Here is a 22412-nt window from a genome sequence, read left to right on the forward strand (position 1 = left end):
TCAGAGTGTGTGCAGGACCTGTCTCTTGTTTCTCCAGTTCAACCTACTCCTGGCTGGATCACGCTGGTACATCTTAGTCCTGCAAGAAGATTTTTAGCTCCCACCTTTGAGTGCCTCAGACACCCACATAGCAGCCTTCCTCTAAATTTGCTCAGCTCAGCCAAACTTGTCAGCTGTCTGAATGATGGCATTTAACGATCAGCTAATGGGTGTCAGGGCCACTGCCACTCACTTTCAAAATTTCCCATCATGGTGCTCTGGCTTCAAGCACAGGTTCTGCAAGGTAGAATACCTCTAAGAGGCTGTTCTGTTTCAGCAGGATGCATGCCAAGGGAAAGACTCCATAGAGACATCCGTTTGTCTACACCTCCATCTGCAGCTATCATTTAAGCACATTTTAAGATGTGCCCTTCCCTTTAGTTCTTCTAAAGAATAGCCTCATTGATCCTGTTTCAGAACAACACATCTCCATGGAAGGGATTTGTTTGACTGCCAAACCACACTGCATCAGCAACCACTTTTGTGCTCATAAAGCTCCACCTGCTTAAGTGCACTCCATCAGTTGGTTGCCCAAGGGACGGTGTAAAATAGGTCTGTGTTCTTGAGAAATTACTCTTCTACATTTCTTTCTCTATACAGCTAACTACTGTAACTGCATTTTATGTCTAAATATTTTGGTAGCATCCCTTTAACAGGTTAACAAATTTTAAATACCAGCTATACTTCTATCCAACATATTGATCACGTTTTCAAGTGAATTGTGGTGTTTGCTATCCCACTCCAAATACTTTTCCCTTTGACATTAGACACAATTATACTATATATTTATGTATTTTCCCCTTCTCCAAATACAATCCTTACATTAATTTAACCTCTATGTTTATGTATTTTATTGAATTTTTGGAGATTAGATTCATTTTCAGCATTTGATTTGTTGCAGTGACTTTGGGCTGGCTGCCCAACTTATGGCTGCTACTCTTGGATGATGGCCTGACTGTTGAATATTTCCCTGCTGAAACTGCATTAGCACAAAACAAATTTTGTTATAATGACATTAAGTAAAGACCATAGAAACCTGCCCAGCATTAGAAGTTTTTTCTTGGCATCTGTTCTATGCATTTTCCTCACATCATCTAAATCAAGAATGAGGTATCATTTAATATTTTACCAGCACATAAATAAACAGGCCTTCTAATTTCCTTGATGTAAATATAAAAACATCAGCATGGAAATAATTACCAAATCACAGACATTATCCTGCAATCTTTACAAATTCAATCTTCCAAACAGGACAACATGTTTAAGTGCAAAAAGTTTGAATTACATAGGGCTAGGGCTCACAATGTCACCATGCTTATTTTACAGGGCATAACTGTTCTTATTTCCTTATCCCCAGACAAGCTTTGATACTTATAAAAGGGTTTTTTAAATGCTCATTACTTATCTTTACAAATACTGTAATTTTTAGACAAGTCTCCTAGTCAAGACCGAGATGAATCATCTTGAGGTGAAAGTGTGGAGCAAGAAAATATGTATCTAACTGAGAATGAATACCCTATAGGTTCAATGTTATCAAAGCTGAAGGGCCAACAACATGTATTTGGTTGATTATATCACAACTATGCAATTATGCTAATATATGGTAATGTCATTGCTCTTGAAAAAATTGCTTTCCTTTGTTAATTTAGGAAGAAGATCAGTTATGAATTAATATAGTTTGGTTTTGTTGGTGATGTCATTGTTGTGTCACGGAGCAGCAGGAAAAGGGTTAATTCTTTAACTTCTACTGTTCTAAAGGCTGCTCCCTCAGAGCTGCCCCTTTTCCTTTAAGCTATATAAATGTGGAAAATAAACATTTTTTTTCCAGCAGAATTCATTTAAAGAAATAACTGCAGAGGTGCTGATTTAACACTGAGTATGCAAACAGCTAGAGTTGGAGAAAGCCATCTATATTCTACCCTCTGTTCCATTAATCCAATTCCATTTTAGCTAAGGACAGCCTGATGTTCATTATCCTTCAGGAAGTTAAGGCTTGCTTGCCAAATATATGCTTTTGTGGTAGTTATTATGCTTCCAAATATTTCTTCACAGCTTCCCAGTGTATTTATTTAAATGGATTATATTAATATATATATATATTTAACACTACAATTGATATGAAACCTCTCACTGCAAATTAATGATGAAGAATGAAAGAAGAGGTGAGATAATAAAGTTGTGGCAAATTTATTTGATGACTTTCAGTCAAACTATTTTTCTCAGCTGCAGACCAGGAAAGTCAATGTGTTAAACTATAAATTTGAACTCAGAAAGAGGAGTTGACCTTGGCACATACAGAGTTGCCTAGCATTTTCTTGTGTGTTGAACATTCTCATTTTAAATAGGGGGTTTATTACCTGCTCCTTCACAACATACAGCCTAGCCTTTTCTATTATCTTTGCTCAGGAGGTCTTGGTTGGCAGTTCAAATCCTAATTCTACCCCAGAGCAGAGAGTTTTGCATATGTTTTTGTGCAGTACACCCAACTCAGTTAACAGTTGCAAGACTTTTCAGTTACTCCAAAGCACAACCTGGTACAAAGACAGCAGTCCTGGCCCCATCCAGAGCTCCACTGTGCTTGACACTGTACAAACAGACAGGGAAGACTTGCAACCTAAGCACCTAGAGCAGAAAAGTGCCAAAAGGAACGAAGTTCGAAGTGTGCAATAACCTATAAGGAGGAAGGGAGAAAAGAAGGTATTTAGCAGCCCTGCCAGCCAACCCAGCCTCCACCATTGGACTGCATTGCCTACCTGATATCTCATACAAGACATCCCCATTAGTCACCTTCTGATGTCAGGAGGTAAAAAACTCATGAAACCAGACCACTCAAATCCCAACCCATCCTTTGAGGGGCTTTGTTTCTTACAAAATTGCTCGTAAGAGCTACCTGTGCATAGCTTCATCATCTGCATAGCCCTGGCTAGGCCTAATAATGCACTGAGGTATCCTAAGTACCCTGAAACATAAATAGTCTCATCCCATGTAGCAAACTCCACTTCTTCAATTTCACAAAGATAAAAAATCTGCTTGAACGGGGCAGAGAATACTTTCATACCAGCTGTATTTTTCCAATGATGAGTTACCAAAATATTTATACCTGGTTCCCATTATTGTCTATGTGTGTATGTGTATGGCTTCCTGGGTGCACTGTAAAATAACTTTTATTTTTTGTTTGTGATTCCTTCTATAGGAGTTGTTCTTGTTTAAGCATCACAGCACTTTAATGACCAACCTAGTGAAGAAGTATACAAGGATATAAACATCAGAGCTGTCCTCATCCTTACATCCAAATTGCATAAGGAGGCTAGTGTGTGGAAACAGCTAATGATCCAATCAGCAAAAGAACATATTACAGATTGCAATTCTATCAGATAAGCTCTAGATGCAGCTCTATCATGTAATTATATAGTTGGAGAAGTTGAGTATTTTTATATGATTGCTTTCTGTTGCTGTAGCCTCTTGCAACAATCTCTTTACCTTTTAAATTCCTGGTGGCTTTCAGCAGACAGAACTTTGAATGTTACCCGACAGGGTGGTCTTCAATAAGAAAAGCAGGAAGGTGGCAATGAGAAAAAAAAAATAAGCAAGCTACATATAGGTACAAAGGGACTGCAAACCATGGGAACTCTTTTCATTCATTGTTAACATGATGTTGGCAAGTTGTTTTCATGTTTTTCATGAGCTAATGCAATCTGTATATGATATTGCCCCCCAGGAGTTTAGCAGACAAGGAAGCTGAAATGACAATAAACAATTAATTAATGACCCCTTGCTAGGCCTTCCTTGAATGTATGGCTTCTGTATAATTTGAATTTTTACTCTTCAAGAGATGAAGCACAAGTCTGCTTCCACTGCCAACAAAATCAGCGTTAGGGAATAGCCAACACAGCATGGTTATACCTCTTCAGCCATATTCTCACTTCTTTGTGCCATGTTATGGACTGTACAGTCCCAAGAGCACTAAAAAAGAAATATAATCAGCTGTGAAACAAATAAAATGTCAGGAGCAAAACCACAAGTGCTGGTCCCAACATACATTACAAGTTGCATCTAATGAAAAGGACTGTCTGTCAGGGAGGCTTTGAAACACATTTTAAGCTTGGGGTTTCAAACATATTTCAAAAGAACTGTAAAACTTAAGTGAGTTCTAGTTTCTACTTCTCGTACCATCCTCCTGTTCTCAGTGCTTGATTTGGAGGGGCAGACAGCAGCAGCAGCACCCAAAACAGCCTAGGAGCAGCACTTATGCACTCCTTCTGCTATCCCGTCAGGCTGCAGAGCAACCCCTGGTTTTGGTCTCTGAAGGTACCAGAGGTGCCTTATCACCCACACATCTTTGCTGGGCTCTGCTTTTTGAGATTTCCTTCTTAACAGTCCATCAAAACTGACTCAGCATAGCAGACAAGCAATGGATCGTAACCATTCAAGTGGCTGGTCCCACCTCCATATAGAAATATCAGCCATGGCCCTTCTTGCTATTTATGAAATTGGGAGCCAAAGACACAGGACAAAATGAACTTCTGGAATTGTCAGCATGTTGTTATTTAATAGTGAACTTCTGTCATCCACTTTCTAAACAGGCGGTGTTATTTCAAAGCAAAAAAAAAAAAAAAGTAATGATCAAAATCACACATACAGAGTAACTTAAATAAACATTTTTTTTTCTTTTGAAGATGATATAAATACAGGGTAAACAAAACATTGTATTATGCTGGACATTATTCATTAACGGTTCATATCTAACCAGGCAATGTTATTTCAAAGCAAAACAACAACAACAAAACACAAATTAATTCAAGATCAAAACCACACACTTAGAATAACTTAAATTGCCATCTTCCTTTTGAAGATAATTAAAGATAAATAAAACATATTGCATTATGCTGGACTTTCTCCATAAACAGTTCAAATCCAATAGTTTTTCCATTAAGTATTCAAATAATCAAAACATATCAGCTAAACTACTCTGGCACTGACTGGTTCTTTAGAGGAATACGATGGCTGGCTGAAAAGTAAAGAGATTTTACTGAACCTATAGAAATGAAATTCATATGTTGATGCATCGTTAATCCTCTGTTCCTTAGGGAATGCTTTCTCTCCCTTGATCTCTCTTGGACATAACCTACAGCAAATTGGTTTTACCTGAGCAGGGCTGGAAGCTATTCGTACCACTTCTTAGTTTATCTAAGGCACTGAGCAGCTCTGGAAAACATTAGGGATCATCCACAGAGCCAACACTAGCCTGACCTAGATGACATTCCTGAGTAAACTGCCCAAAGAGTTTTTCTTTGCTCCTATAGAGGAACACACTTGCTCCATTCGCCCCAGAGACAGCCCACCATCATCTTCCACAGGCTGAAAAGATTTCTTCCACGTTAAGAGATTTCTGCTGTAGAGAAGAAATCCATCTAGGCCAACAACACAGAGGCTGTGCTACCAGTCATATGCAGAGGCTCATCGAGTAGTTCCTACACATTCTGCTTTAGGCTAGTGGTCACTATGTCACTGATTGACATAGCACCCAGAGATCCCACTTCACAGCACTGCATGTACCAGAAGAGCAAAACGTACCTGTGACTTACAGAGCTCACAGACTAGGACAATGTAATAAATAGCAGTTCTTCTCTGCAACACAATAAGACTCTATTAAGTGGAGCTGTTTCCTCTCTTCGTGTCACATTGTAGCTTAACCTCAATGTCATAAAAGAACATAGCTGTAACTCATAATATTTAACATTGACTGGATAGGCAAAGAAAGCAAAATTTAGTTCACTGCATTAGCTATCAGTTTTTGTTTAAGAAACTCAGATGGAAAATCAGTTTCCTTCTGGTCTTTCTCATTAATACCATTCTTCTAAAAATTACTAGAAAACATTTCAATAATGTACACTCTAAAATAACTGAGCAACTTTGACTATCAGCCCCATCAAAACTTGAACATGAAGTCAGTCAACCTTTGTATCTGTTTTTCTGAGAATTCCTTCCCTTTCTTCTCAATGAAATACTGCCAACAGTAATTATTTTATGTCTTATCTTATTTAGTGTCTACCCTAAAAACCTAGGAACCTTGCTTAAGTTCCTGTAGGCAAGTAATTAAAACAGAATCTTAGTTTCCCTTTGCAGAGCTTCTAGGTCTTGTATTTGCAGCTAAAGGCCTGAAAACATGAATCACATCAACTTAAAGAAGGCAAATAAAAACACTCAAAGGCACTTTTTAACAAAATTTTCAAGCTGTTATGACAAGTGTATAATCTGATGAGGAGAGGCAGGAATTTGACTCATGATTTCTAAATCCTTGGGGTTCACATGCAAGGATTCCTCTTCACCTTCCTTTTCCTCTTCTGCTTTTCTACTCTTGCACTTTGCATGAGGAACGAAGAGGTCCAAATTTCTGGTAGAAATCATCTTCAGCACGAATCAGGGCTTCCTCGTCTATGTAGACAGCTGGTCTCCGGGAAGCCAAGAAGTACTGCACCTTCCGTAGGTTCCATCCCATTACATACTTCAGCCAGCCACTGACAGCAGCTGTAGACCTGCCAACGCCAGCGTTGCAGTGAACATAGACAGTGTGTCCATTCTCCAGCAGCCCATGCAATAGGCAGACAGCTTGTGGCAACATCTGTATTCTTCCTAGGGATAAAAACAAGGCACGGTCACAAGTATTTGAGAGAGTTACGTTCATGGTTGAGATTTTTTCTGTATAGCCTGATTGACTGTGAGTTACAAGGGCAAACCTGATGTATTTATTTTTTTCTTTCAAATGACCTTCTACTTTAACCTTCATTTCTTCTTGCAACGTAGATTTGGATCACACAAAATCTGTAAAGTGCTCCAAGTCTTCTCTAAATATACATTCTGATTAACACTGGATGTGTGTGGCATATTCATTTTCACAGGGCCTGAGATAAGGCAGAAAATTACATCAAGCAGCACGTCTTATATATCATTGAAGTTACCAAGCCAAAAATAAAATATTTTTTACCACCAGTTTGTGTATCTACCTACATACTGCTGCTTTCCAAACCCTTGTAATGAAGACCATAATGCCAATAGTAAGGGAGGGAGGGAGAACAAAAAATCATTTTGCTGTACTACTTAACACTCTTGTGACATAATCGTGTACTAAGGATATGTTAAAAAAATGCAAAACAGCCTTTCTGACTCCCTTGGGAGTCAGAATACCATATTTCTTGATAATACCGTATTTCCTCATAACTCTCCCTACTACTCTGCAAATTGAAGTTGCAAACATCAAAGTGTAACTTTTCCTCATGGCACAGATGAGTATTGACATTAAGTCCTTTCAAAATCCCTGTCTTAAGGTCTCCTGTCCTCCCTGATATCCTATTACAGATATGACAGCTCCCTATTTGTGGCAGTGGAACTTCACTCTATTGAAAACACTGTTCAGCTGGTAGGCTACTCTCTCAAAAACACGCACGCTTCCTAAACTACCAGCTAAAACCAAGATTTTGGACTGAGCATTCTAATGCAGAAATTAAATATATTATGTTATGACACAATGCACCATGGGTGTTCTAAATAATGAATAATTAATAATTATATAAATCACATAATCATAGAATGTCCCGAGCTGGAAGGGACCCACAAGTATCATCGAGTCCAACTCCTGGCTCCACATAGGATCACCCAAAAATAAGACCATGTGTCCGAGAGCATTGTCTACACACTTCTTGAACTCAGTCCAGCAGGTTCGGTACTGTGTCCACTGCCCTGAGGAGCCTGTTCCACTGCCTGACCACCCTCTCAGTGAAGAACTTTTTCCTGACACCCAGCCTGAACCTCCCCTGTCACAGCTCCATGCCATTTCCTCGGTTCCTATTGCTGGTCACTACAGAAAACAGATCAGCACCTGCCCCTTCACTCCCCTCGTGAGGAAGCTGTAGGCAGCCATGAGGCCTACCCTCAGCCTCCCCTTTCCTGTGTTGAACAAACCAAGGGACCTCAGCCGCTCCTTATACACCTCCTCTAGATCCTTCACCATCTTCATAGCCTTCCTTTGGACACGCTCTAATAGTTTCATGTTCTTCTTACATTGTGATGCCCAAAACTGCACACAGTGCTCAAGGTGAAGCCGCACCAGTGTAGTATAGGGTGGGACAGCCACTTCCCTCAACCAGCTAGTAATGCCATGCTTGATGCATCCCAGGACATGGTTGGCCCTTTTGGCTGCCAGGGCACACTGTTGACTCCTATACATTTTGCCATCAACCAGAAGCCTCAGATTCCTTTCCAAGGGGCTGCTCTCCAGCCTCTCATCCCCTAGGCTGTATGTACAGCCAGGGCTGCCCCATCCCAGGTGCAGAATCCAGCATTTGTTCTTGTTAAACTTCATATGGTTGGTGATTGCCCAGCCCTCTAATTTGTTAAGATCTTTCTGCAAGGCCCTTCTACCTTCAACAGAGTCAACAGGTCCTCCCATTTAGTACAATCTCTAAACTTAGTATACCTTCAAGTCCTGCATCCAAGTCACTTATGAAAACTTTAAAGAGAACTGGCCCAGTTCACATCTGGCAAGTCAAAGTCACCCATAAAGACAAGGGTGGATGATCTAGAGGTATCTCTTAGTTCCTTAAAGAACAATTCATTGGTGTCATCCTGGCTGGGTGGCTGATAGTAGACTACCACAACGACATCCACATTATTTGCTTGTCTCTTAATCCTTACCCAGAGACTTTCAACCCTGTCATTACCAGCTACCAGCTCCATACAGCCCAGCCCCTCCATTACATGCAGCAGCACCCCCCTGCCTCATGTGCCCTGCTTGCCCCTTCTGAAGAGCCTGTAATTGTCATAACAAACCATTCACAAGACTTCTTCCCATCAGGTTTCACTTATGCCAATGATGTCATATATCTGGGACAGAGCCAAGGCTTCTAGCTTCTGTTGCTTGTTCCTCGTGCTGTGTGTATTTGTGTAGAAACTTTTCAAATGTGCTTCATTGTACCCAGCACCTCATGGAGCTCACCAAAGGATATCACTAGCATCCAGTCCCTCAAATTTTGTCATGTTGTCCCATGGCTTATCACTGGAAAGCCTGGTTTTATCCCTTTCCCCCTTTAAATCTAGTTTAAAGCTCTATCAATCAGCCCTGCTAACTCCTGCACAAAAATCCTTCTTCCTCTCTGAGAAAGGTGCAACCCATCAGGTGCCAGCTGGCCTGGTGTTGTGTAGAACATCCCATAATCAATCATCCCAAAATTCTGCTGATGATCTTAGCCTCAGAGCCACAATTTGAACAGCTAGGTCTTCCTATTCTTTTCAATATCATTTCCTGCTACTGGAAGGATAGAAGAACACACTACTTGTGCCCCTGATCTTTTAATCAATTGCCCCCAGGCCCTGAAGGCCCTCATTTGCCCTTGGACTTCTCTTTGCTATTTCATTGGTGCCAACATGAAAAACCAATAATGGACAATAATTATAGGGCTGTACCAGGCCAGTGAGCTTTCTAGTAACATCTCTTACCCGGGCCCCAGGGAGGTAGCAGATTTCCCTATGTGTTGAGTGCAGTCAGCGTATCAGGCCCCCTGTTCCCCTCTGAAGGGAGTAACCATTGACACCAACCCTTCTTTTTTTCATGATGGAGGTTGCGATACAGAGGGTAGGCTGACTTGCTTAGGTGACCCCTCTAACCTGAACAGACCTTCGTCCATATCATTTGCCTGCCCATCAAATGCTGGCCCAAGCAGAAACCTGCTTCCATTCCCTGCTGCCCCTTAGGTCCCCTCCTGCCTGGTGGAAAGAGGGTAGGGGTTGTTTCTTGTGTTGGAGAGCACGATTTCACCAGTCGATCTCCTCCCCTGACTCCCTGATGCTCCTCAGCCTGCCCACCTCCTCCCAAAGCTCTGTCACCAGGCTGAGCCATTCTTCTCCCTGGGTGTACCTCCCACAGGTGTACTCACTGCTGCCATCAGACGCTGACAGAAAACTCGGGCACACTCTGCAGCCTGAGACCTGCATGGCTGCATGTTCCCTTGGGTGCTCTGTCTGGGTAGCTGTGTTGGTTGGTTCCTGTGGATGGAGAGGCCACAAGGGACACAGAGGACACAACTTTCTGTTGGGTGGATGTCATGACTGGAGCTCCTCACAAGCAGGTTGCAGCTGCCATGGTGGCCGCCATTACTCTTGGCCCTGCCAGGTCTCTGCGCTCCCCTGGGCCTTCCCCAGCTCAGGAAACCTGCCTGTGCACTGTGAACTGCTCCACTGCAGAACATGCCTGTACCTGAGCTGCTGGTCTTGTAAAGAAATGACTGTGTAAAGATTATCAGACTGGGATACACTATAGATAAAGAGAAATGATTTGCTAGGGGAAGGGAGCAGCTGAGCTGGACATGCAGCACTGCCTCTCCATTTTTAACCAGCAAGGATGGCAAGCTGTCCTGCAGTGCAAGCTTGCAGTCTTCCACCTACACAGCACATTTTCATTATACAGGCTGAATTCAAGCTGAAAGCAACAACAGCCAAGCAGTTATCAATGTCGGCTGGCTTTAAACTCAATTACACATATACTGCAGATACGAAGTACTTTAGATGAACTCTCCACCTACCAGAAAATACGAATAAAACTAAAAATGCACATTGGGCTCTAGCTATATTTTCACACAAAATTTACACAGGGAAAGAAAAAAGAAAAAAAGCAGCCATGAAAGCAACAGATTAGTAACTAAGAGATTTTGTTACTATTAAGTTAGCTGCAAGATTGGTCTGAGCATTACCTTCAGTGCTCATATCCGGAGTTGGCATCCAGACATAGGCAAGACCTTCCTCTTTGTATAGTTTCATGAGTATTTCAGGGCTCATGGGTTCTGGGTAGCGGTTGCAGCCCCAGGAATTCTGAACAATGTCCCACTCGGTCTGGAAGTTCATCACCGCTGTAACACCCAGCTCGTGTTTTAGCTTGACAGTCACATGCTCCAGCTGCCGAGGGCAACTTCCTAGCCAGATGTTTGGCAGAATTCTAGCATGGAGAAGACATTGAAGTAGGTTTGATTAAAATATCTAAATGCAGAAACTCCAAAATTAAGTGGTGTTCCAGCTCAAAACCTGCTTTGCATCATTGCATGAATACTCTTAAGTACATTTCCATGTCATAGAGTAAGCAATTTCCTAATTTATTACTGTTTAGTTTGTAATGTTTGATGCTGGGGATCAAGCTTCTAACCTACTACAAAGAGCCAGAGAGTCTGAGAAAAAAATTAGAGCATAATTAGTAGCACAGGTCTCCAAGGCATCCATCATTAAGCCTACGGAGGAAACTTACTAACATCACAGATTAAGAATAAGAAAACTCTGAAGATTTGTGCAATTTACACAAAAGAAAAAGACCCAGAAGATTCACATGATCCAAATCTGAATTATGCTAGTAAAAATTCAAAAGCATAGGACTCTTCCAGCTTTGTAGCTGCTGGTATAATGAGGACAGTAGACAGGGAGAAAAACAAACACACACACACACAAAAGAACAACTTTAACCACCCTTCCGTGAGAAAATTCAAAGATGAATTAGTAATTTTCTTCTCATTTTCCTCTTCACTTGTGGAGTCTAGTGGGAACCAAATGCAGAATTACAGTACATGTCTAGCTTCCCTCAGGGCTTGAAGAACAAGAAATTTTGTCAAGACGACTCAAGAGATATGTGTAGGTCATATAAACATCTGTATTTTTGGTACTTCTCCAAATCAAACTTCAAGACTTCTATGGTTTCCCCATTAATAATAATCATAAAATTATCCTATGTCTCAACAGATTTATATATAAACTGAATATAAAGAGCCTTGTTTTCAATTGAGATATTTAATCTACACATAGAATTAAATTGATGTTATCTAAAATGGATTTGAATCTATTTTGAACATATAATCCATAAACTACACTAAATACACCCACAGTAGAGCATCCAATCTTGCAAGCTTTATTAACTGCAAAAAAATGAATGCAAGCTACAACAAAAGCAAGATCCTCAAAAATAAAATGTCTGCCATACATTTCTTATACTTTTTTTTTCCCAATTTTAATCTCAGGGACACATAGGAAAACTTTTATTCTTACTGAGGAACAGTTACTCATATAAACAGACCTTAATCAGGTAGCTATTTCCATTTGATAGGACTATGACAGAAATAAGTACTAAATAGCATTTAGCTAAGCTCTGCAATTGGTAATGCTTAAATTCTGCAATGTTACTACTGAAAGACTGTGAAAACCAGAAATTCACTCTAGGAAACACATTTTAGTATTATTGTTTCCTTTATTTCAGCTGCATCCACAGTGAGCAGCCTACCAGCTACCCAAACACAGCCATTGGCCCCAACAGCCCCTACTCCAGTGAGATAAAGAACTTGATCTCAGGATAGAGTAACTGAGTCCCAACTTTTTGGATCACAGACGATGAATGATAACCCTAGAATTTAGACAAATATAGCAAATAACCATTTCAACTGTGCTGCATAAAAGAAAAAAAATGGCAATATCATTAATGCCTTGTGACAATATGAGGATAGTCTTTTAAGAACAAGAACGTTAGTATCATTCCATCAAAGGCTTTCCTAGAGACTCATACATATGTAATTCTCTTGATATTTTGGGAAACATCTAATACATCTTATAAGTTACCTTGACAGGAGAGAAAAAGCATGTTTTTTAGCATTTGATTGAATTAGGAGTGACTAAAGCATTCTTGAGACAAATAAAATTCTGGGTAGTACTCTTGCTTACAGATAAAGCAATGCCTTACAATTTTCTCCCTAGTGATTACTGAATGGGAAAACATGACAGATGTACTATCTGCAAGACCACTGGGATATAGACCATTTGTTTACTTTTTTTTTTTTTTTTTTTTGTAGTCCAGCAAGTCTGGTCCATGAGAAAAACTCTTTTATTTAACAATAATAATCATATTTACTGAACAACTGATGGTTTACCAAGTTTTTTATCACTGTATTTCCCTGCAATTAGTCAGATCAGTGGTAATATTCAGAAAATGACCACAACAACAATTGATATTTCCCTCTATTTGGGCAAACAACTCTTGTGCACTAGTCTTCTGATCACATCCTAGAGTTTGGCTTTTGACAGGATAAAGATATAGCATTGATCTTGGTCTTCAAGCTCCTTACTTACCAATGACTCTAAAGTCTTGGTCTTGCTGGACGTAGCTTTACTGCTCTTTTTCTGGAAAACAGTCCCTGCAAAGAACAGGAGTGCACAGCTGCTGTAGTGGCCAGTTTATATAAAAGTTCTGGGATAATCCCACTGTACAGTACTTGTATTTCTATTTGGCTTTGTCTGGTTCATACCTTGACTTTGTCTTACATGAGAAGGAAAGAAGGAAAAGGTCAGTGCAAATGTAAGCACAGCAACTGATAAAGAGTTTAGCAGCTATATTTCATATAAGGACTTTTGATAGCCCTCCTGAGGGCTTGATTGTGCTAAGGACCAGCAAACACACCTATTAAAAACATGAAAGTGCTAATTTCACTTTTACATCTCTTACATGAGTAATAGGTTTTTAATTTTCTTTTTCCAGTATGGCCTTGCTTCTGTAAACTGCTTCTGTGCTTCAGTAGGTAACTAGATTTTAGCAATGAGAGTAACCGGCATGGGAAAGAGACCTCTGTTATTTTCTCTCCTCAACTGTCATGTAATACTGCTTTGAGTTGCCTGGAAGCTGCTGCTTTCCAGCTCACATGTGGTTGTTTTCCAGCAGTAGATTAAGTGAAACCTACATACAGTTAAAACAAAACAAAACAAAAAAAACATTTAGGGATTATGTCTGTTTGGTAAACCTATAATCTTTCTATAATCTTTTCAGCCATTAACCCTTTTTATATTCCCCAAATATCACAACAGGATCATGTTTTAACAAAATTTTACTCAGAATTCTGTTTTAATATTAAAATGACACTTTGTTAGTGTATTGTTAACTTGTGTTACTAAGGATAGTATACCATGGTTGGTCTCAGAAGACATGGTCAATTCAGTCACAGTTTAGCAATGAAGAAATCACCTAGAGCAACATCAAAAATATTTGGCTAACTTGGGAGATTAAGACTTGCAGATTTTCTAAAAACCCTTTCTTTAAAGCTGCTTTCTGTACAGTCACTTTCAGCCTGCACTATGCCTCAGTTCCCAATAGGTAATGTGAACATGATATTTACCTACCTCAAGGGAACTTTGGGGGATTAAATGAATGAATGAATGTGTGAAGTTTGAATTTGTAGTAAAAATGATTAAATGTTAGGCAGGTATCTGCTTGATTTACTTGACTTACAGATCCCAGACTGAAGGCTGACATGTTAAAAAGCCTGCATTTTGACTTATAAACTGAAAAACCCAATAACAATTTATTATTACTAGGGAATAAATATGGAACACCCTGAAATCACTTGTATGGTTATTTTCCAGCTGTCATCACACTTAAATTATTTTTAATGATGCAGATATATATCACACTTGGCTGCTTCCCCCAAGGACCCTGCACAGCCTAGATTAAATTATAACTATTCACTATGAATGCATCTGGAACAAGAAATGCATTCCATTTAATCAATGCACATGCAAATAGTCTTCCCATCCGTAAGGAGAAAATGAGTCTGAGGCAATGGAAGATTAGCATTCTCATACTTCTATTTATAATGGAGCAGATTGTCATTTTCAGGCTAGAAAAAATGTTCCCAAAGAATGATGCACTGGACTTTTAATTCCTAGACCTCCATAGGCAGTACAATACCAACGCAACCGCTGCAGCTGTAGGGGTCTGATTCACAGCACAGGTGACCTAGGGGAAGGCACAAAGTTGCTGCATCTGGCTGCCAACTGCTCCTCCATCACACCGAAGTCGACACTGCTTCTTAAGCAGCTCCTTACTTTTGTTGATCGTGGTTTAAAGCAAATGGGCACCAATTTCAGTTTTCCTCAAAATGCTGAGCTGTAAACAGAGATGACTCAGGTACTGTTTCCAGATCCATTCAATCATCAGTACACTAGGAGAAGTCATCTTACAAACTCTCCTAGAATCAGTCAGCCCTTCTGGGGAGTCACAGCTCTTACATAAGCCTAGGATTCAAGCCTTTGGGAACACATTTCCTTAGAACATCTATCAGGTACAATATTTCAGATGTCCATTTATCCCTATAGTTGCCAGACTTAATCAAGAAAGAGGGCTTTGCCAAACTATAGGTATTCTTCACTGGTTATTGGCAACAGAGTGATCCATTAGCCATTCCATCTGTTTATATTGATAATATTTTTGGTCAAGGTCCAGCATATTATTTTAAATGGAAAGTGATGGATTCATCCCTTAGCGCCATGTCAAGATGTAGCCCAGTGTTGAAGTTTGCAATTCATTTTAGTTGTCTGCACTGCACTGCAGACTTCTCTTAGATCTTATTAAGAATCTGATGACAGCAGGATGTGTACTAATATATAACATATAACAGGGTAGAGCAATTTAGCTGAAACAACAAACAAAATACTGATTAAATTGGCTGTGCCCTCCCTTATGGCTTTGATTTCCTAAAGGTGCAGCATGCAGCTACAGCTACATGTAACTTACAGCAAAACTTGCTTTGCATTCCCAGAAGATTGCTCCCAGCATTTTGTGGTGCTCATAAGCACATGGAGTGTTTTTGTACTGATGCAGTGCTATTACCCTGACACCAGTACAAGCAAGCAGCCCAAGGGAAATGTAGGCCTCAAGTGCAACTCTGTTAGAGATGGGTTTGCAGCACCATAACTACTGAAGACTGCTTCAATTTACAGTGCATTCCCATTTCCTCCCCTGATGACAGTGGAGGAGGAACTGGTAGAGAATTTTTTGATAAGGTGGAATTTAATGGAAAATGATGATCTGTCTAAACCAAAAGTTTGCACTGAGACTTTTTAGTTTTTAACCAAGTTTAAAATAATTCAAAGACTAAATGCCTGATGAGAAATAAAGGAAGACCAATGGATACGAGCAAAAAAATCCTACCTTTCTCTCCCTCTCTCTCACTTGACAAAAAGGAGATTTCCAAAAGCATTGCTTTGGGCATATTAAAAATGAGAATATAGTAAATTTTACCAGCTGTAACTGAGATGCTCTTTCATCTTTCCTCCACTCTCTGCCTTGTGACAAGGCACATCATTTTAAACAGTGATACCACTGGATTATGATGACCCACAACCATCATCCTATATGTGCTCCCCCTTTTGGCATTAGCATTTTTTTTAATGCCACATGCGGTATATTCTTAAGTACATGCATGCCTTCGCTGAAGTACCATATTAGACATCTCTCTTCTGGACCTTACTTGTTCTTTCCTTCTGATCTTGTATTGATGAAAGTGATAAGAGAACTTGCTAGAATTCAAATAAGGTTTCTGTACCTTTGTTAGCACCATATAAAAAAAAATGGTTTAGATTGCTATCTAACATCCTGAAATGCATTTACAAAGAAAGATTTTTAAATGACTAAATTCTGCTCTCCAATGGATAATCTGAACATTTTCAAATATTGCTTGATATGTAGAAAGCATACTAATGATTATTCTTGCCTCCAGAAATAATTTCCTAATGTCTAATATGAATAGTGCAGTCACAGGTCACAAGGACTTCTTGTTGTCTCAACAACAGACATGTAGAACAGGTTATTCCCTTCCACTCTTAAGAATCCTTTTACATATCCAAAAATTACTAGCACACACCCACACAGCTGTGGCTTCTTTATACTAAAAAAAAATAATAATAAATTTAAAAAAAAAAATCAATCTTTCCTTCCTTGTCATATATTCAGAGCATTTGACGATTCTTGTTTGCCTTTGGACTCTCCAGCTGGTCAACGTCTTTCCTAAAATGTTATGCCTAGTACTGGAAAGAGGTCCTACCAGTTCTGAGCAGAAGCAAAGATTAGTTACTTCTTGTGCCCCAAAGGCTATATCCCTATGTATAGTTCTCTGCTTGTCTTTTTATAGTATGACCCTGTTGGCCTACTTTCAACATGAAATTCTGGTTTCAAGTTAAGATCTCCCACAAGAAATTAGGCTACTCAATGACAGAGTGAAATCTGCCTGAAGCAGAATTATTTAAGATATTAGTTACAACTGCCAGTGGTATCAAATGAAACTAAATGAATATGCAACAAAGGAGCAGATGAGATTCACAGTTGATGGATGCATCTCAGTAATACATATTGTAATAAATAATCTCACACACATCACTGGGGTTTAAATTAACTATAATCAGTTCCAAGAGGAAAAAGTGTATACTTGCAGTTATGCTTGGCGTGTTGCTTTGTAGAGAGGTCAAAGCAGAAATATTAGCCTGTACAAAGAAGTGGACTGAAAGAAATACAAAATTTAAAACAACCTTCTCAAACCAATGATCTCGGTCTATGCACTCAAACTTTGAACCTTTTATTAACTATTGCACTGTATCAAAATAGATATAGAAAAATTAAAACATTCAAAGTAAAGGAGATGCCAACTATTACCTATGAAAATATTTCCATATGAGGACAGACTAAGAATGTAGAGTATTTAAGAGAGAATGAGATTACTGCTTAAGGATAAGTCACATGGGAGAAGCAAAGCAAGTGGCCCTATCTACATAAAAGAGGTAAAGAATCTCAGAATCTCAGCTTCCATATAGCTTCACCTACAAAGAACTGCTATGAAATAAGTAAAATAGTGGGTTTTGTTTGATTGGTTGGTTGTTGTTTTGGTTTGGTTTGGTTTGCTTTGGGTTGGATTTGTTTTAATTCTTGAATCTTCCTCCAAAATACTGTCAAGATAAGCAGATGAATCCCTGGTTTGGTCTTTTACAACAATATTGGTTTCATTCAATTCTCTTTAAATAAAGGACAGAGAGAGATCCCTCACTAAAATGTATCCTTACTATTACAATAATAATGCGGAACTGAGGAGTTATGACCCTGACAATTCATTACATATGACATGTGGGTAAATGACCATGGTCTTAATACCTTCTCCTGCTGACTTACTGATAAAGTCTCCTTGCAGAAGACAAGCTGACTGAGGCTTTGAGATGAGAGGCTTGATTTAAGCAGGATTGAATGAACACAGTCTGATGCACTCCGTTGCCCAGCATGTGGACAAGCACTACTGGCCACAGTTGGAGAGCAAGGTTTGATGATAGTATGGGCTAACTCACAAAACACCAAGATCTAATAGCCAGGCTTAGTAACATCATTCTCATCAATAAAGATGGATTAAAAGGCCATAATCTTAGCAGAAGTCATCAGAGTAAAGCACCGATTAATGATAAAACTATATCCTGCTGAAAAGACACAGCTGCAAACCTTGTAATAACTACTTATAGGTAAAAGTTATTTTTTGTTCAAAATAAATGCCAAACATAGAAGCAGCATAAGTCATCGTTGATAAAATATTCTGCGTTACCACTGAAAGAGTGCAGTTTACTCTGAGGTTAAGAATTCTACCTCAGGGCTTTAAATGAGGAGAATTAAACAGACTACAATGTAGTTCCAGTTGTTTTTTAATTATTATTATTATGATTTGGCATTGTGATGAAAAGTAATTATGCTCTGGCAAATTTTCTTCTTAGATGTAATTTGGACTACTTATCTAGCCTCTCACATGGGAGCAGACTTGGCAACTGAAAAGAAAAACCTGCTTTTATCACCTTAGAACAACATTTTGTCAGCTTAGCAATACGCAAAGTTTCTCAAGCCCTTGAATTCTGAGTGTTATGCTTAATAATATCACATTTATTCCATGCTCACAAATGTATGTACGAATGTGGCATCAAACTACTTCATTTGCTGATATGCAGAGTGAACAAACTATTAAGATTTTACCTCAAGCTGACGATGTGCTAAAATAAAAAGAGGTAATACCAGACTATAACTGAAATACACAGATATTCAGACACAAAGCAGTTCCAGTGGTACAGTGTCCTCAGGTTCTATTGAATCTTCTTCTTAGGAGAAGATTCCTGCAGCATCAGGGTGATGACACAAAAAGGCCTAAGTTGTCCTCTCTTCACCCCGTAGCCTGCATTTAGGGACCATGGGGATGATCAGAGGGCTGGACAACCTCTCCTATGAAGAAAGGCTGAGCGAGCTGGGATTGTTCAGCCTGGAGTAGAGGAGGCTCCAGGGAGCCTTTCAGTACTTAAAGGGAGGTTATAAAAAGATGGAGAGTGACTTTTTACTTGGACAGGTAATGACAAGATAAAGGGGAATGGTTTTAAACTAAAAGAGGGATGATTTAGATTAGAAGTTAGGAGGAAATTCTTCACTCAGAGGGTGGTGAGATGCCAGAACAGGTTGCCCAGAAAAGCTGTGGATGCCCCATCCCTGGAGGTATTCAAGGCCAGGTTGGATGGGTCCTGGGCAATCTGGGGGGTAGTGGGAGGTATCCCTGCCCATGGGAGGGGAGTTAGAACTGAATAATCTTTAAGGTGCCTTCTAACCCAAACCATCCCATGATTCTATGATTTACAGATAGTGGTATGGTATACTCTTCAGGTTAAGAGACAAAGAGCAGCCGCACTAATGACTGAGCATAGATCGCCACCTCATTCATAATCTTTTGGTGGATTCTGACTCTGGGGAAGCCTGTATTCTATGTCTGTCTATGAATTGTTCTAGCTTTGAACGTTCTAGGAACATTCATGGATAAGAAGGATCCACTTGAGAAAAATTAAAGTTATTCATGTAAGAGAGATTTATTATAGGTGGGTCCATAATACTTTCTGTTTATGGCCTATTTTCCCCTTCCACAGAAACCCCACAAATTCCCTTAAAAGGAGCATAAGAGCTTTATTATAATATAAGAAACTCACAAAAACATCACATGAGACAGTAGCGGAGATCAAAGGTGTTTCTAACATCCTCCACCCTGCCACAGCAGGGAACTTATTTGATGAAAACACCTGGATAACTGGGAAGTACACCATATCCCACATCACAGAGCTAGGTAACTCTCAGGTGCTGTGCCCACACTAGCAGTTTGGTCTAGCACATCACTGTAGTTCTGAAGCTGATTTGAACTGTCTTCACTCATGGCAGGTTTGTTCTCAAAGTTGTTGTGGTTGCGCACAACCCAGATTCCATTTGGAGGAACGAGGAAGCTTCACTCCAAAGACACCTTTGTGCCTAATGCTGATATGCAGGAACAGTGCAATAAGCATCCCACAACACAAGAGGAGCCTTCAGCACACACAAAATTCAAATGTACTACTAAAAAACAACACTAAGCACACGTAAGTGCTTCTGAGATGTGTGAATATGAAATACATTGAACCAACTCACAGGAGATACTCTTAACTGTGTCCCTTCACATCTGCTGCTCATCATCCCATGACCTAAGGTGAAGTGAACACAACAGCTTATTTCTCTGGGTCATGAGCCCCAGTTAATTGCAGTCAGAACTGCTGCAATGGCATGGAGTCCCAGAAAATCATCATATTTGCCTTGTTCTCCAGAAAACAGATGCCCAGGATACAAGTTATCAGTTCTCTCAGTATCCTTCCTGAGTACCTATTGCAGCTGCAAGATTAAGTAGTTCATGGCGCTCATCCCAGTACCTTCTAACAGATATTGTCCAAAAGAGTGGGAAAGGCATTAGGTACCAGTGTCACTCAGAAATGGCATAAAATAGGAGCAGAAACAAAGCTTCACATAGATAATCAGGGCCACTGATATGCTACCATCATTTGTGCAACATATAAAAGGGCAGTGTTATGCATGCTAGAAAGACAAATTAATCTGAAGTCTTCTAGCACTGCACATAATAGAATTGTCAGGAGCCTATTGTCTACTAACCCACTTCTACTGCATTGAGTTATTTCTTAATAAACACATAGACATGAAGTCTCTGTTAACTGACCCTGTGCAACTTAACCTCAAAAGGATGGAAGCACAGAAAATTAAAAAACTACAAAACTGCTGTGGAGAGGAAAAGAAATGAATTGCAGCTAGGGAGACTTAAGTTAACATTAGGAAAACTTTTTAATGGCAAGAATAGTGAGGTAATTGAATGGAACAGTGACAGGGCTGTAGAATCTCATAACTGAGATGACATCATATTTCAGATCACACTGGATAAAACCGGAATAGTTTAAAAGTAATTGAGAATAAGTGAGAGTAAGAAAATGGACTGGATATTTTCTGAGGTCTCTTTGAGCCTATGATCTACAATACTATAATCCTAAACTTTGATCTCCATCTCTGGGATCACTACCTACATTTATTTATCAAGATCCATCTTGAAATAATTTAGGTTCCTTGTCCTCCCTGCCCTGTTTAAAAGGCTGTGCCAGAATTCAGACATCATTCCTTTGATGTCAGAAACCTTGTTCTACTTTACATTCTAAATTCATTCAGAACCAATTAATATCCATTTGATCTTAAAGCAGGTTCAGTTTAAACCTGGAATTGTACTAATTCCTGAATGTCTTTCTTAAATGATAATATATCTTCTCTCTCTGTCTTCATTTAACTATGCTATCTCAAATACCAGAAGTAGTCAAACTGTGGAAACACAGAGTTTCTTGCAAACAAACTTACTTTGCTACAGCTTCAGTGTCATGATTGCTACACAGCCTCTGGATGATGCCCTCGTTCATTCCAAGCTAACTCAGGTATCTCTGCTTTTCACTGCAGTTTGTGATGAAGGCATATCTTACATCACGGAATACCTGACACGGAACCAAAAAAATAATGTTCTGTCATTTCATATTTTAAACGGGTTTGCAAAACCAAATCTGTCGTTCCCATTGATCCCATGATGCAAAGAGGATGTGAAGTCCTTCAAACCAGAAGTATCAGGGATTCTTTTTTGTGGAGTGTCACCTGACCACAAAGTTCCTCTGAAGAAAGCAACACAGATGAGGAAGTGTATTCCCATTAACAGTGATTACAACATTACCACAAAGGTTAGTTACTGATAGAATTGAAAAGAGAACCTGATACACCTGACTTCTTCCATGCCAGGACTAGAATATATCCCAAATTCATCCCCCTTGGGAAACAGAAGTGCAAAGGGATTGTAAACCATCTTTGCTCTTCTGTCACAATAACAGATCAAATGAAACCTAATTTTGCCTCAGGGATTAGTGGGCATGCTTCACTGAATTCAGTGAAATTGTTCTTGTTAAGCTCACAGTACACTGGAACCTATACGGGATAAAAAAATGAAGAAAAAAAAATACCACCACCATAAACTCTTCTCCTGTCTCATTCATCTCACTCTATTAGAAAGCTTGAAGCCAATGAATTTATAACTTATACATTTTTAAATACTCTATTTTATCTCTATTCTAGAAATGATATAACTTGGTCACACAATACTTTATGTACATGAGTAAAACTAAATTATGGAAGA

At 39.4% G+C, this 22412-nt stretch overlaps 1 protein-coding gene across 1 annotated transcript in view; it reads right to left on the reverse strand.

Annotated features, from left to right (window-relative positions):
• Positions 1–4568: 4568 nt before the first annotated feature.
• EPM2A (EPM2A glucan phosphatase, laforin) overlaps positions 4569–22412 on the reverse strand; it is a 42262-nt gene continuing 24418 nt past the window's right edge. The window contains exons 3-4 of the mRNA XM_080586446.1: positions 10782–11023; positions 4569–6672 (exon numbers count right to left, since the gene is read on the reverse strand). Coding sequence (XP_080442572.1) covers positions 6392–6672; positions 10782–11023 — 523 coding nt within the window. The 3' untranslated portion in view covers positions 4569–6391. The remainder of the gene's footprint in view (positions 6673–10781; positions 11024–22412) is intronic.

This window comes from Anser brachyrhynchus, assembly GCF_964034855.1.
Source record: "Anser brachyrhynchus genome assembly, chromosome: 3".
Classification (NCBI taxonomy): Eukaryota; Metazoa; Chordata; class Aves; order Anseriformes; family Anatidae; genus Anser; species Anser brachyrhynchus.